Below are 14,250 nucleotides of genomic sequence, written 5' to 3' on the forward strand. Positions count from 1 at the left end.
TAATCTTTCAGGTCCTCCTCCACCACTTCTCAATTGCACTATTTTTAAAAGTCCCAATAATTCTATTCATGTATTCTGCAGTAATGGTGACTTAGTACTACCTAAATCTTACCATCTTGAAATATACAACATGGAAGATGAACACTTAGTTACAAATATATCTACTGCAAAAGATCCAAATTTTCTTATAAAAAATTTACCAGCTGGTTCAAATTTCGTATTTGTCATATACTCCAACAGTAATAAAGGAAGGAGTGAAAGCGTTGTTTTAACAACAACTACTACGACTTCCTCAGAAAAACATATAAGTAAGAATTTTATTTCTTTTCCTTTTAATTCTGACGCATGCAGTGTGTGTCAAAAAATAGAATAACCCCCCTGAATAACTTTTAATCTAATAACCGGATCTTCACGTTCTGGGACTCAATCTTGATGATTTGAGGGCATATTAATTAGTGCAGACGATATTTTAAGTTACGAAATCAGACCCAAAACGCACTTTCTTTGAATAAACATCCCCTTTTTCCGTCGGATTCATATTTTTGTCCCACATAATATAGGGGGTAACGGCAATCTGGGAAATATGGTCTCAACAGCTTGTAAGAAGATCTAAAGTTTGGACCCCTTTCTGTTAATTTTACTTTTTGCGCATTTTGCCATATCTGTAGAACTTTCTAAGCGAATTGAAATATCCTGGCACACAATTATAAAATTCGTTTATCTAAAATTAATTCTATGCAAAAAAATAACTTTAATAATTATTTATTATTATTTTATTTAATAATAGTGGGAAAATCTTGAATTGTAAGCAGACAATATTTTACATCTTAATTAATTACATAGTTAATCATAATCAATTTCAAATGACAAAATGCAGAATTTAAGCGAAATCGGTCGAATAGTTCTTGAGAAATCTAATTTTGAAAAAGTCGTTTAGGTTAAAATTAAATTTCTCATGAACCATTCCACCAATTTCGATCAAGTTTTGTGTTTTACCATGTAAAATTTAAAATGATGTAAAAAATTTTATGCCTTACAATAAAAAAAAATTTTCGACCATAAAAAATTGTAAAAAAAATAATAGATATTTGCTAAAATTCATTTTCTGCATATAATAATCTATGGATAAGCAGAATTTAAAATTGAGTTCAAAAATGTTTCAATTCTCTTAAAAAGTGTTCGAGATATGGCGAAATACGCAAAAAGTGAAATTAACATTAAGAGATCTAAACTTCGGATCTCTTTCCAAACCAAAATATGGGGACCATATTTCACAGCTTGCGGATACCCCTTATATTTTGAGGGTTCAAAACCCAAATTCGTGCAAAAAAAGATATTTTCTTTCAGAGAAAATACGTTTTGATTCTGATTTATAAGCTTAAAAAATCACAGGCACTAACTAATTAGCATATTTGAGATTATGTCCTCAAACCATCAAAAGTCCTAGAACTCAAAGATCCAATCATGAGATCAAAAGTTATTGAGGTTGGTCCGGTTTATTTGAAGGTAGACATTGTACATTTTAGACTTAGAAAATTCAAATATGTTACTTAAAAATTATAGAAGAAATGTCACTTGATAAATTATTACTTAGATTTTGCTCAGAAAACGAAATCATTAGGGTTACTCAAGTAATTCTAAATTTTAGAGATTTAAGTTTTCATCCGAAGGACACTATTTATGCAGATAAAAATGCGATCACTTTATTCATATTGAAAGTGTAGGTCACAATATTTTATCATTCATAAATTCAAAAAAATGCATTATTGGATTTATTGCTTTTTATTTATATTTTTATGAGAAAATAGCTTTATGTAAAGATTTATCTCTTATTTAAAAAAATAAAAGCCACCCTAGCATTTTAAAAATTGAATTATATAAATTTAAAACTGACAAAAATGAAGAATTCTTTGTTATAATGTTTTTACGAAGTTATTAAATGCATTCTTTGCAAATAAAATTAGATTACTCCTGCATGTTTTTAATCCTGAAATGAGTTGATATTACTCCTTCGAAAGATGATTCCTTGTAATAAATATTTTTGAATAATAAGAACTATTTCTTTTTTATTATATTTAAATACTACCTGAATATCAATTTTTCCCAAGGGAAGAAAAAAAAGTAAATAACCAAAAACTCAGTGTTAATCAACCTTACGAAATCATGTACAAAACAAAAAGACATTTTCCGTCGCAAGTAATTAAGTTAAAAAAAATGTCCATTTTTTATATTTGGTGCTTTTCCCAGAGACTTCGAGTTATTCGATTAGGCAAAACATATTTTTAAAAATTCATCTCCTAAAGATAAAGTACATTTATATTCAGTGCCATTTGGCACAATGGTATTGCTCGAGGTCAATCTCTTATTGTCATAAATTACTTTAATCAATAATTTTCCTCGGTACTAAACCCTTTCGATGGGCCATGAAAACCAATTTCCATAGTGACTATAGTAGTCAACTTGGAACATGTTTGGTTCATAAATTAAAATTCTTTGTATACCATTTCGCGTAAAGACACAGAGACTCGTATTTAGATAGGCTTAATGATTGTTGATATTTTCAATTCATTATGTTTTGAGGATATTTCAATTTATTATATTTATTATGTCAATTTATTATGTTTTATTATGCTGTGCCCCCTATCAGTGTATTAGCCATTTAGTGCTTTTTATGCTATTTTATTATGCGCCATTTAATGTTTCATTATATACTTATTAATTCAAGGGGTTTTGCTAATCCTCTTAATTTTAGGTCCAAAAAAGAAATTTGCAACGAATATTTTTCTACTCTCCTCCTTTGTCTTTCTTGGAACTTTAGCCGTATTCACTATTATTGCGGGAATAACAGTGCTAAGAAATAAACCTAAAGGCCATAATATAAAAGGTAATAATTTTTGTACTTCACATATTCAACAAATCAATTCTCGATGCAACTCTCGATGAAAACACAAAAATCGTGTCTGCGAAATTAAAAACCCAATTGTTTAGTGTGTTTACGAAGTGATAACAATAATATTGACCAATGCAGCAAAAATGAAGTTTGATTTAAGAAATATATATTTAGTCCCCAGTGGTCATTCATTATACTTAAAAGTTATTTTTACATGAGAACTTGAAAAAAAATAATTTGTAAAAGAAATAAACTGAATATGACCGCTCATCCTTGCTTGATCCATAATCATACTAGTGACAATTTTTCACTTATTTCATTACTAGTGGCATTTTTTTCATTTTTCTTTTTCAAGTTAGTAAGATTAATTAAAATCAAGCATAGTTTTAAAAATATCGCAAAAATATAATTATTAAGTAATAAATGCGATATTATTAATAAGTGATGTTATAAACATTATTATTCATAAAATGCATATCAAATTTATAAAAATAGTGTAGTGTTCCTTTGTTTTTCTTTTGAATAATACTAATTTTTATTTTCAAGAACGGAAAAAAAGGTAATCTCTGCCGTTTTAAAACATTGAATAAATTTTTGTAAAATTTTATTCCTTAAATTACTTATAATTCACTAAACCTTGATGTCAAATGTTTCTCAAAATACAAAAAAAAACAAAAAAAAAAAAACAAAAAAAAATAATGAAATAACAATAATAAGGATTTTTCTTTCTTCACATTAGTTAAATTTTCCTCCAGTAATTAAAGACGATAAAACAAAAATAATTGAAGAATTTAGATTAGCCGACTCAATGTTCATTGCAATTTTTAATTAGGAATGTCTTGTTCCTTAAGAAACTGTTTAAGAGATAAACAATTTCAATACACAAAGGGTTGTTCAAATATTACTTAAGCACTTAACGAAGGACATGATTTGCTTACGTTAGACATTAAAACCCCTTATTTTCCAAATTTTCTTTGGAAGCAAAATAAAAAAAATATTGAAAATATTATATTTTAAAATTAGACTGAAATTTAAAAAGTGAAATAAAAGTTTGATAATAAAAAATTAAAAATTAGAATTGTTTTTCCTTTGCAATGTTTCAAATGTTAACAGTTTTAGCAGCAAAGGAAAACATAGAAATTACTGAAAGAATATTCTACTCAAAATTTTGTAAATTGAATTGAAATCTGATTTATTTTCATTCTTCTTTTTTTAAATTTAAACAGTCCATTTACTCCCACTTCTTTTGAAACATATTTTTAACTATACAAGCATGCATTTATGACCATATTTGATGCTTCATAGCTCGGCTGGTTCCATTGCTTTAGCTGCATTTTTTATGACACGCCTGAAGCACATAGCACTTCATGTAATTTCTGTGCTAAAGTTCCCTTTTCCCGATTAGTTATTTAGATAAAATCAGCACATTTATAAAAGATAAGTCTAAAATTATAATTAAATACTTTAAAGATGTGTTGCAGTGACTCGATGAACAAAATAATTAAGTTTCCCTCTGGCCCTTATCCTCATTCTTTGTATGAATTTCAATAATTACGCTCTTTTGAGGCAAAAACTAAAATAATTAAATAAGTATTTAAATGGAATTATATTATGTAAAATCAAAGGACTTTACTGCTTCAAGTTAATTATTTTTAGCAGTAATGAACAGCAAAAAACAAAAAGGATCACTAAGATCCTTCCGTCTGTCTAGTTTCAGAAGACTTTATTTATAGAAAAAATTTAAATTTGTATCCAAACTTCAACTGAACACGATTAATAGAGGATAGCAATATCTGCCTAATTGGTTTGTCAGCACAATGCTCTTTTTAAAAGCTAACAAATGCAGTAGATACGCAGTATTCAATTCAATGATAAACTCATTTAATAGGCAACATTTTATCAAATTTTTCTTGAAACATTTTAAGAAAAAAAGTAATGATTTCCGTATAAGTTGACAAGAGAGATGGTGTGTAAATTGAGAATTCTACTTAGAGATATATTGAAAAAGTAAATAGCAAATTCCAATAAAACTAAATATTCAGAAAATTCTTTATATACTGACATTTATGCTGCTAACATCGATTGATTTAAAGTTGGAGAGAACTGGATTATCCGAATCTATAATTTAGTACTCCTGATTGTTTTTATTTTTAAAGCATTTAAAATATATTATGCAATGAAAAATGCCAAAAATGTTTTAAATGTTTCAAATGTTGTTGTCCTGAAGAATTGTAGGTCTTCTAATCTACGTTTTGCATCTTAAAAATGTAAAACGGCCCTAGGATAGAATCACTTGATTTTAATGTTTTAATTGTTATAGAAACTTTACATGAATGCAAAATTCCCTATCTTAAAATTGAGGTATTTTCAGCATTAAACACAATCTTTTAGAATAATTAAGTACTGATTCTCCGAAATTAAAGTATAATTAAAATAATAAAGCTGAAAATTAATAAAAATTTGATTTACTTTACACTAATTGAAATAATTCAACTATTTTTATTAAAATACTTTAGCCTAGTTAAAATATTACTCGTAAAATAATGTATAAAGGAATTTCAAGTTAATATTAATGAATATTTTAAGCGATGTAAAAAAAATAAAGAAAACTAACATTGATTCTTGATAAAATTACCTTATTTCATTTTTTTTAAGCCAATGGTGACAATGCTTTGATGCAATGAAGACTAATGTAGAGTCATCACCAATTATGAATAGACTATCTAAAAATAACAATGAGTTTGTAAAAATGAAAAATCGATACTCAGCCCTTAAATAGAGTAACAATAATCTCATTAGCAAGATAAACATTCTTACTTAATTTAAAGTTTTCTGTTGTATAGTACACAATTATTATCTTAGTTGTTTCCATCTGTCGAATTAGTAGATTTTTAAAGAAACTTATTTTCTCTCTCTTATATATATATGCATTTTATAATTTATTACATTAATGCAATTTTCTGTTTTATGGTAACTTGTATTATAACTTTTCCTTAGATAAACCAACTGATATTAAAGTGTCTGAACAGTAAGTAAAACTTTTGAACTGTTTATAATTTAAAAATTGAAAGCTCATATAAACTCATTTATTTTCAGTTTTTCTAATGATGAACAATTTTTATGCGATTCAGAAGAATTTGTGGATAATTATGTATAATATTGAAGTTATTAAAGCTGTGAATGAGTGTAATTCCTCATACAATTTTATAAACTAATAGTCTCCTAGCTTTAATAGTATAAGGAATTTATTAAAATAAAAAAATAACCATTTTAAAATATTTTTAAATCATTTGAAAATATAATGTTTTTGGCAGTACCTTTGATTGCGTGTTTTTTTTAAAGAAAAATATTTTAAATATTAATTATTACAATTTTATCGTTGATAATACTTACAAATTTGTTTAAGTTTTTGAAGCTATTAGTTTAAAATTTTTCTGATGCAACTGTTAAAAATATTTACGAAGCCAGAAATGTATAGCAGCGCACTGAAAATTTCGAACATAACTCACATAAATAATTGCAAATTGTGCAATGCATGCTTAATTTTTTAGTTTTAAACCTGCTTCTGAGTAGTATAATACAACTGTTTAAATTTGGAAGTGATTGGTAGAAGAACTTTAATTATCTTGCTTTGCGTAAATCAAAAATCAAGAAATTGTCATTATAGACCTACAGCATCTCATAAAAATGATTTAGTTAAAGCTGTAAAAAAATATATATTAAAAATATATGCATGTAAATATCTTATTTATAGTAATGTTTTTTTGGTTACTTCCAGTAAATGTGCCCTTTTTTCGTAGGTCCACTCCAAGAAATAATGAATGCGGTGAAGAAAATTCTTATATTTATAACACTCCAAATATTCAAACAGGTAAGAACTGCGATCGTAACAATTAACATAAAATTGTATCGACATGGGTGGGAACGATCAAATTCAAAGACGAAGGTTCATTCTCACAGGCTTAATTGTAATATTAAAAAAAAATTCGCGATAGTTTATTCAATTTGACTTAACTTAAATGTTTTCTTTCTGTTTTTATTTGAATAGCATAAGAGTTTTTTTTTTCAGTAACTTAGTAGCGTGTTGAACTATAGTACTTTTCAGTAGCTTTAATAAAGTGTACATTTGAATCATGTTGTCAGAAAATTACCGATATGTCTGGGTCTAGACTAGCTAAGTCACCAATAATTAAATAAAAAAAATTGATTTTCTGTGCAATTGGAAATAGGGAGACGATTTAGAAATATATATATATATATATATATATATATATATATATATATATATATATATATATATATATATATATATATATATATATATATATATATATATATATATATATATATATATATATATATATATATATATATATATATATATATATATATATATATATATATATATATATATATATATATATATATATATATATATATATATATATATATTCATTTGCTAAACAACACTAATTAAACCCGAAAACAGTTTTTAGACTTTTCAAAACAAATGCCAGACTTGTTCCGCTCTAAAAAGTTTCAATCCATATATATAAAAATGAATGTAATCTGTCTGTGTATGTATGTCCTTTATAGACTCCTATACCATCTAGCAGAAAGTGTTGAAATTTGGCATACAGATAGTTCCAAGCACGAGGAAGGTCACTGTCAACATTAGAACATTCTATGATAAATCGTTCTAGCGGGATGAGCGAAAATCCTAATGGAATTTTCTGATTATTTAAGCGTTAGCCATTGCTTTAAATTGATTGAATCAATTTTCACGTATTTTAAAGATATGTAAGTGATATTCGCTAGCTTATAGCCTCGTTTGATAAAAAATAATAATTTATTGCACGTGTTAAAATATTTCCTTACTTTATATTCGCTATGCCAAATGAATTCAATGAACATTACGTGGTAGCACGCGTGGTCTACGTCACAAAACTTACACTTTGTCTGATACCACGTACTTTTATTTTATTTATGTTTCTTTTAAACGTGTTTCTAAATAGTCTTATTTAAAACCAACGGTAATGGAATAGAAAAAAATATTTATGTAGCGACCGGCACTGAGTTTGTTCGCAACACCACGGGGGTCACCGGTGGCCTCAGTTAATTAAATGTGTCGCGAATGAAAACAAAAATTAACTGTTTTGTGATAAATAATATTTCATCAAAATATGCTACACATACTAGAAAATCATTTTGGCCAGACGTGCAAGCCATGTAAAATTAGCGTGACATTCAACGTGTTAATGGGAAAGTGGAACTAATTCGTTTAGAAGAAGCATGAAAAATTGGCACCAATGAGGCTTAATTACGTAAAATATGCTTAATTAATTGAGGTAATATATGCATGTTGAAATAAAAGAAATAAGAAATATACTAGAAAACAAAAGAAATGGAGTGAAGATATTTATTTGTCTAGAACTACAGTAAGAAATCGTCATAATCTCATTGGCGACAATGATGCTTAATTAATGTTGGTAATATGTATTAATTGATATAGAAAAAGTAACTTCTGTACTAAAAAGAAAAAAATAAGTAGAAAAGAAACAATTTAAGAAAAGTATAAATATATCAGCTTCGAAGTTCAGGTGTATCGTCAGAAACGACATAAGAAATGACAAAAAATGACCCCAACTGAGCTTCTAGTGTTAAATATGTTCTCGATTTAATGTATACTGTAAGTCAAACGTTATTCTTGTTCTTCTCTAGATTTTCTACAATTAACAAAATTTCCAACAGCTGATAGCTTACTTTCAAAGCATTTAGAAAACAATTATCATCAAAACATAATTGAGGGAAATGTGATGAATCATCATCTTGCATTAGTAGAAGTAAGTTTTCAAGCTCATTTCTTTAAAATGACATTTAAAAAATTCTGAATTAAAGCTTTAATTATCGTTCTTTTGCATTGTAGAATTCCAAGAAATCCTTTCATCTAGTTTTTATTCTGAGTTTAGTTAAAATGAATGTAAAATCAACTGGTAAAATTTAACTGCAAGAAAAGGTTTGCTTTTGATGTGTATATATTACGTTTATGATTATGTTTATAATTATAATGTTTTATGTTTATAATCTAGAAGAACAAAATTAATAAAATCCAAGCAACCTTTTTGAAAGATACAGGGGGGATGTTTTGGTACAACAGAAAGTCATCATTAGAGCTGCAATACAGAACTAAAAAAATACAGAAACGCTACTTAAGCAATTAGGACACATAAAGGAGCCAATGCTGATGTACCCTTAAATTTCAATTCAAGACATAACATCTTCAGTTTGTATATAACCTGTCTCTACATTTCTCTTTTATTTCATTTAGTCGTGGTTGAACTTGCCCTGGCTTTATCGTTTCTCCCTCGACGAAACTTCGCATTGTATCTAGGTTGATTCCGTAGCATTTTTTTTTTATTTTTTTTATTTTACTTTATTTTGTGCTTTGGCACTGATAATGGTACTTCTTTTAGTTCCTAGTCAACTGTGTGTCTCATTTAATTCTATTAATTGGGCTTTATATGCTGAATTCATGATCATTATCTACCACTGGATTTTTTTTTCACTTCCATAAATTTATTACCATACACTAAATGAAGCATTTCAAATCAAATATGTTTGATAAATAAAGTAATTAGTTATTTTCAATATATTGAACTCTAAAACTGATTCTCCACTTACTAGTTGTTAATAATGACACACAGTGAATTTAAATTTTTTATGAAAAAATTTTATGATCTATTAATGCTTTTAAAACTGTTTACTCTATTGTTGTGAGACAGAAAAAAACTGAAATATCAAATAACTAATTTCCTTTTAATTATTTTCAAAATATTTTTACAAAAAAATTATATTTAAATTAATTTTGAAATTTTTTAAAAAATTACCATAAATTAAGAGACGCAAATAAGAATGTTTTTCTTTCTTCCTTTTAAAAAATAGGAAATTGAAATGATAAATTGATGAATTAAAGCAATATTTCCAATTAGGTTGCAAAAAACTAGATTTAATCATCAGTGTTGATGCCAGTTACAATTAATTACTACATTAAAATCCTTTTCGGGGGACAGATCTGTCCAACCTGGTGGAAAATAAGAAGAGAAGGAAGAAAATTACATGTAATTTTTCTTCAAGTGGCTAAATTTGCGTAATTCAATCTGTTAAATATATTTTTTCAAACCTTAATTTTTTTGTACGCTGTTGTTATTTTAAAAACAACGCAGTAAATTAATTTAGAGACGAATATTGCATAAATCAAAATACCACTTAAATCAGAAACGTCTTAGAGTAAATAACATTTATTGATTAATCAGGAATCTGCGAAACGCCTAAACAAAATGTTAAGGAAAACAAATACAGATTTAAAAGTATGAAAGAAGATAATCTTTTTCCGAATTGTGCAATGATGATGCATTTATCTATTATTAAAATAAGCATATTTTTCTTCTTTAGAGCGTTATGAGAATTGTACAGTTCTGTTAAAAACTTTGGAGGGTCCCTTTAATTCTTGGTAATGATGTAAGAAAGAAGAAGAAAGTAACAATGATATTTTAGATTTAAAAAAAAGACAAGGATACTGATACAATAGAAAGTTAAAAAGACGTTTTTTTTTATGTTTATTTGAAAGTAGAAGTCATAAAACTAGTAATCATACTTTTTTTTCTAAATTAGGTTATAAATATTTCAAAATACAATTGTAACACTAAAGATTGTTAGATGGGTGTAAAAAGATTAATACTCCGTTGTTATATCCCTTTTGAAATCCTTCATTGCGAATAGAACATCCTTTCATTGCGAATAGTATCCTTTCTCATTAATTTTATGTTAACATGCTTTCTCATTAATTTCATGCAAAATTTTATAAACATGCTCCACGGTTTTTTTAAAATGCGCATGCTTTTTTCGATAAATATGCTTTCGCTGCAAATTATTACTCTCTTGGCAATTATTTTAATGACTTATTATATTTAACAAAGTTTCGGGAAAAATTGCCATCATTCTCGCTTGCTAGTTTTTCACTTGTATATTTGGAATCAGAACAGTGATTTTAGTTTAAAAATTCTTTTCAGTATAATGATATGCATCGTCAAATTCTCGTATTTTGTTAGAATCGCTTTTAATGTTGGAAATAAGCTATCGACTTCGCATAACTAAGATAATATCTTCTAACGCAAAAAATTGCACATCAGAGAAAATGATCCAACTGATTCGGCTTGATGATCAATTATTTTACAGAGAAAGATTTGAAATAAAAATTTCATGTTTGGTTAAAGCACCTCTTATTTCTTTTTGAAGGATATGAGAAAACGGGCTTTCAAAATGAAATTAATAAATAATGAACGCACTATTTTTCTTTCAATTTTAGAGATGTGCAATAAATTTTAGACATACCTGTTTAAAAAAATGAATGAATCTAACAAAATAAAAATACCTCATTGCATAACCATAATATCAGTATTATGTGCATGACACTTAAACGAAATTTCCGCCTTAAACATTCGTTAATAAGATTTATGCTTTATACCTGCCCAAAAAGCTTGTTTTAAAAAATGTACAGTTTGTCAAAAAAAGAGAACATTTTGAATAACTTTTGGGAACATTTTAAATATCTAATGATAAGATCTTTAAGTTATAGGACTTATTTTAAATGGTTCAATGGAGTGCCCTCAAATAAAATAAATAATTAGTGCAATGGATATTTGATATTATGAAATCAGACACAAAAACGTGCTTTTTCAGAGTAAATATGCTTTTTTCTCAATGGATTCAGATTTGTGACCCCCGAAATATGGCCACAATCTGGGAAATATGGTCCCCATAGTTTGTTCAGGAGGACGATTCAAAGTTTGGACCCTTTAATGTTAATTTTACTTTTTAGGTATTTCGCCTTTTCTCGAGAATTTTTCGAGCGAATTGAAAAATTTTTGAACTAAATTATAAAATTCGTTTAGCCAAAGATAATTCCGTACAAAATACAACTTTTAGTAAAGGTTTATAATTTTTTTATATTTTATTTAATAATAGTTGAAACAATTCTGAACTGTAAGGTATACATTTTCTGATTTAATTTTAAATAATGCAATTTGAAATGGGAAATTGCGAAATTTGATCAGAATCGGCAAAATAGTTCCAGAAAAATCGAATTTCGAACATACGACTCGTAACTTAAGATATCGTTTGCACTAATTAACCAGCATATTTGAGATCACACCCTGCATTGGGTCATAGAACATGAAGATCCTATCATTAGTTCAAAAGTTAATCAAATTTATCCAAGTTTTTTTTATTTTATTTATTTATTATTATTATTTTTTGCGCATTGTACATAGTTTGAAATTAATGCTTTAAAACTGGTGTTGAACAGCCGACAAAAATTTGAGTTTATGACCATCAATGTTCTACTCAGTAGCTTTATAGATTTAAATATAAAAATTATTTTGTGTATTAAAAAAATAGACTACTATGTTATATTATTAAATTAGTGATTTTTCTACACTTTATAACCCTATGCTTTCTTTACAGGCAAGAGAAGATGTGTAACAGAGAATTTGTGTATGGAAACGCTTTTCGGTTTTAATAATAACTAACCTTGGCGAAGTACCAAGATTTTTATTTTATACCTCATGCATCTATATATATATGATACATTTTTTATAATATATATTTCTAGTATGAAACTGTGTCAATAAAATTCATAAAATGTAAATTTAATATTATTTTTTATGAAAATATATCACATTATAATGTAAACGCTCTTCGTAGAATTAAGGAGTACTTTTTATAGCACATTTACTTTTTTCTTACCTATAATTTTACAAGAATTTTTTGTTTTTTTAAAAAATGAGTTGATAAATAATTGCATATACTGTGTTGAAAGAGGAGTTTGATTTTACTACTGTTAAAAATAAATAGTTCTCCTATATTTTTGATGATTTTAAAGAGATGTGATGTAAGATGCAATTGAAACTTTCTGAAATTGAACATATTCCCAAATCACTTTAGTTAATAAGAACAGATTAATCAACATTTTAATTTGCATTAATACGTTTTGAAAACTATTTAACTTTATAACAAGCATTATTTTAAAAGAGACGCGATACAGTATTCAATTGGAACTTGTGGCAGTTAAATAATTATCTTTTTTTTTCTTTGCAAGACTGAAGCGTGTAATAAGTCAAGGAATAATTTTCAATAATTGTTTTTCTTCCAGTTCAACAATTTTTGGTTCCTGAGAGCAAATATCAAGATCTGCTCGCTTTACAACACTAGCACGAGTATAGAACGACCAATACGTTAAAAAGATAATTTTGTAAAAATAATTTCAAGCATTTTATTTCATAAATCTATATTAGGTTTTTGGTATAAAATCTATTATAGAGTTATCCGTTTAGCTTATTTGGGAAAAACCAATTTTCATTATGGTCTTGATGTTACCGCATTTAGTTTCTATTATGAAAAAGAGCTTTATTTGAAAATAACAGCTCGTAAATAACTTATTAATTTACGCAAAATTGTTTGTTCTTCGATAATGATATGCTGGATCTAAATTTAATCGATATTTATTTTCTATTTAATGCTTTAATGCTGTGGTTCATTTTCATGATATTCTTTATAGACAATACCATGCTTTTTGCCTGGAGCAGTTCTTCAACTGTGTCGATACCAAATTCTAGAGAAAACTTGTTACCCCTAACATTCATTTTTTTTATTCAACTTTTCATGTACTCAGGCTCCCCAAGTTTAAATGGGAAAAGCTCATGGTTAAATTATCTGTATAATTTGCAAATCATTAAATGAGTAATGAGTTATAAAATAATATAATATAATACTTTATACAAACACAATTTTTTGGTTCAGTTAAAATCGCATTGCACTAATCTCTCCCTCCCTCTCCCTCTCTCTCTCTCTCTCTCTCTCTATATATATATATATATATATATATATATATATATATATATATATATATATATATAGTTCAAAATGAAGAATAAAACAAAGAAAAATAATAGACACATGAAAAAAAAGGGGGGGGGAAATAATAAGTAAAAAAATAACAAACAGTCTATTTAAAAAAAAAATGAAATTTTAATTAAAAAACCGGAAAAAAAGTCGGAAAAAAAGATATAATCTTTTCTTCAGCACACACGATTATATCCGCAAAACAGAGTGCTTTCTGATATTGTATCAATAAAGCCAAAGCTAAATATATTAATACAATAGTGTGAGGAGCACTCAAAAAATATTTTTATAAAAATAACAAAAAATATTTTTATAAAAATAACAACAAATAAAATAGATCACAAAAAGTAAAAATAACATGTAAAAACAGATAATAAAATAAAAGAAAAAGAAAAAACATT

General features: G+C 26.6%; 1 protein-coding gene across 1 annotated transcript in view; it reads left to right on the top strand.

Annotated features, from left to right (window-relative positions):
• Window positions 1-12,590, top strand: part of LOC107449488 (adhesion molecule nephrin-like) — a 55,782-nt gene extending 43,192 nt beyond the window's left edge. The window contains exons 9-14 of the mRNA XM_043046568.3: window positions 12-308; window positions 2,753-2,884; window positions 5,888-5,918; window positions 6,691-6,761; window positions 8,612-8,733; window positions 12,413-12,590. Of these exons, the coding sequence (XP_042902502.3) occupies window positions 12-308; window positions 2,753-2,884; window positions 5,888-5,918; window positions 6,691-6,761; window positions 8,612-8,733; window positions 12,413-12,430 (671 nt within the window). The 3' untranslated portion in view covers window positions 12,431-12,590. The remainder of the gene's footprint in view (window positions 1-11; window positions 309-2,752; window positions 2,885-5,887; window positions 5,919-6,690; window positions 6,762-8,611; window positions 8,734-12,412) is intronic.
• The last annotated feature ends 1,660 nt before the right edge of the window (window positions 12,591-14,250 follow it).

The sequence above is a fragment of the Parasteatoda tepidariorum genome, chromosome 7 (genome assembly GCF_982258835.1).
Source record: "Parasteatoda tepidariorum strain Cologne lab strain chromosome 7, Ptep-v5.0, whole genome shotgun sequence".
Lineage (NCBI taxonomy): Eukaryota > Metazoa > Arthropoda > Arachnida > Araneae > Theridiidae > Parasteatoda > Parasteatoda tepidariorum.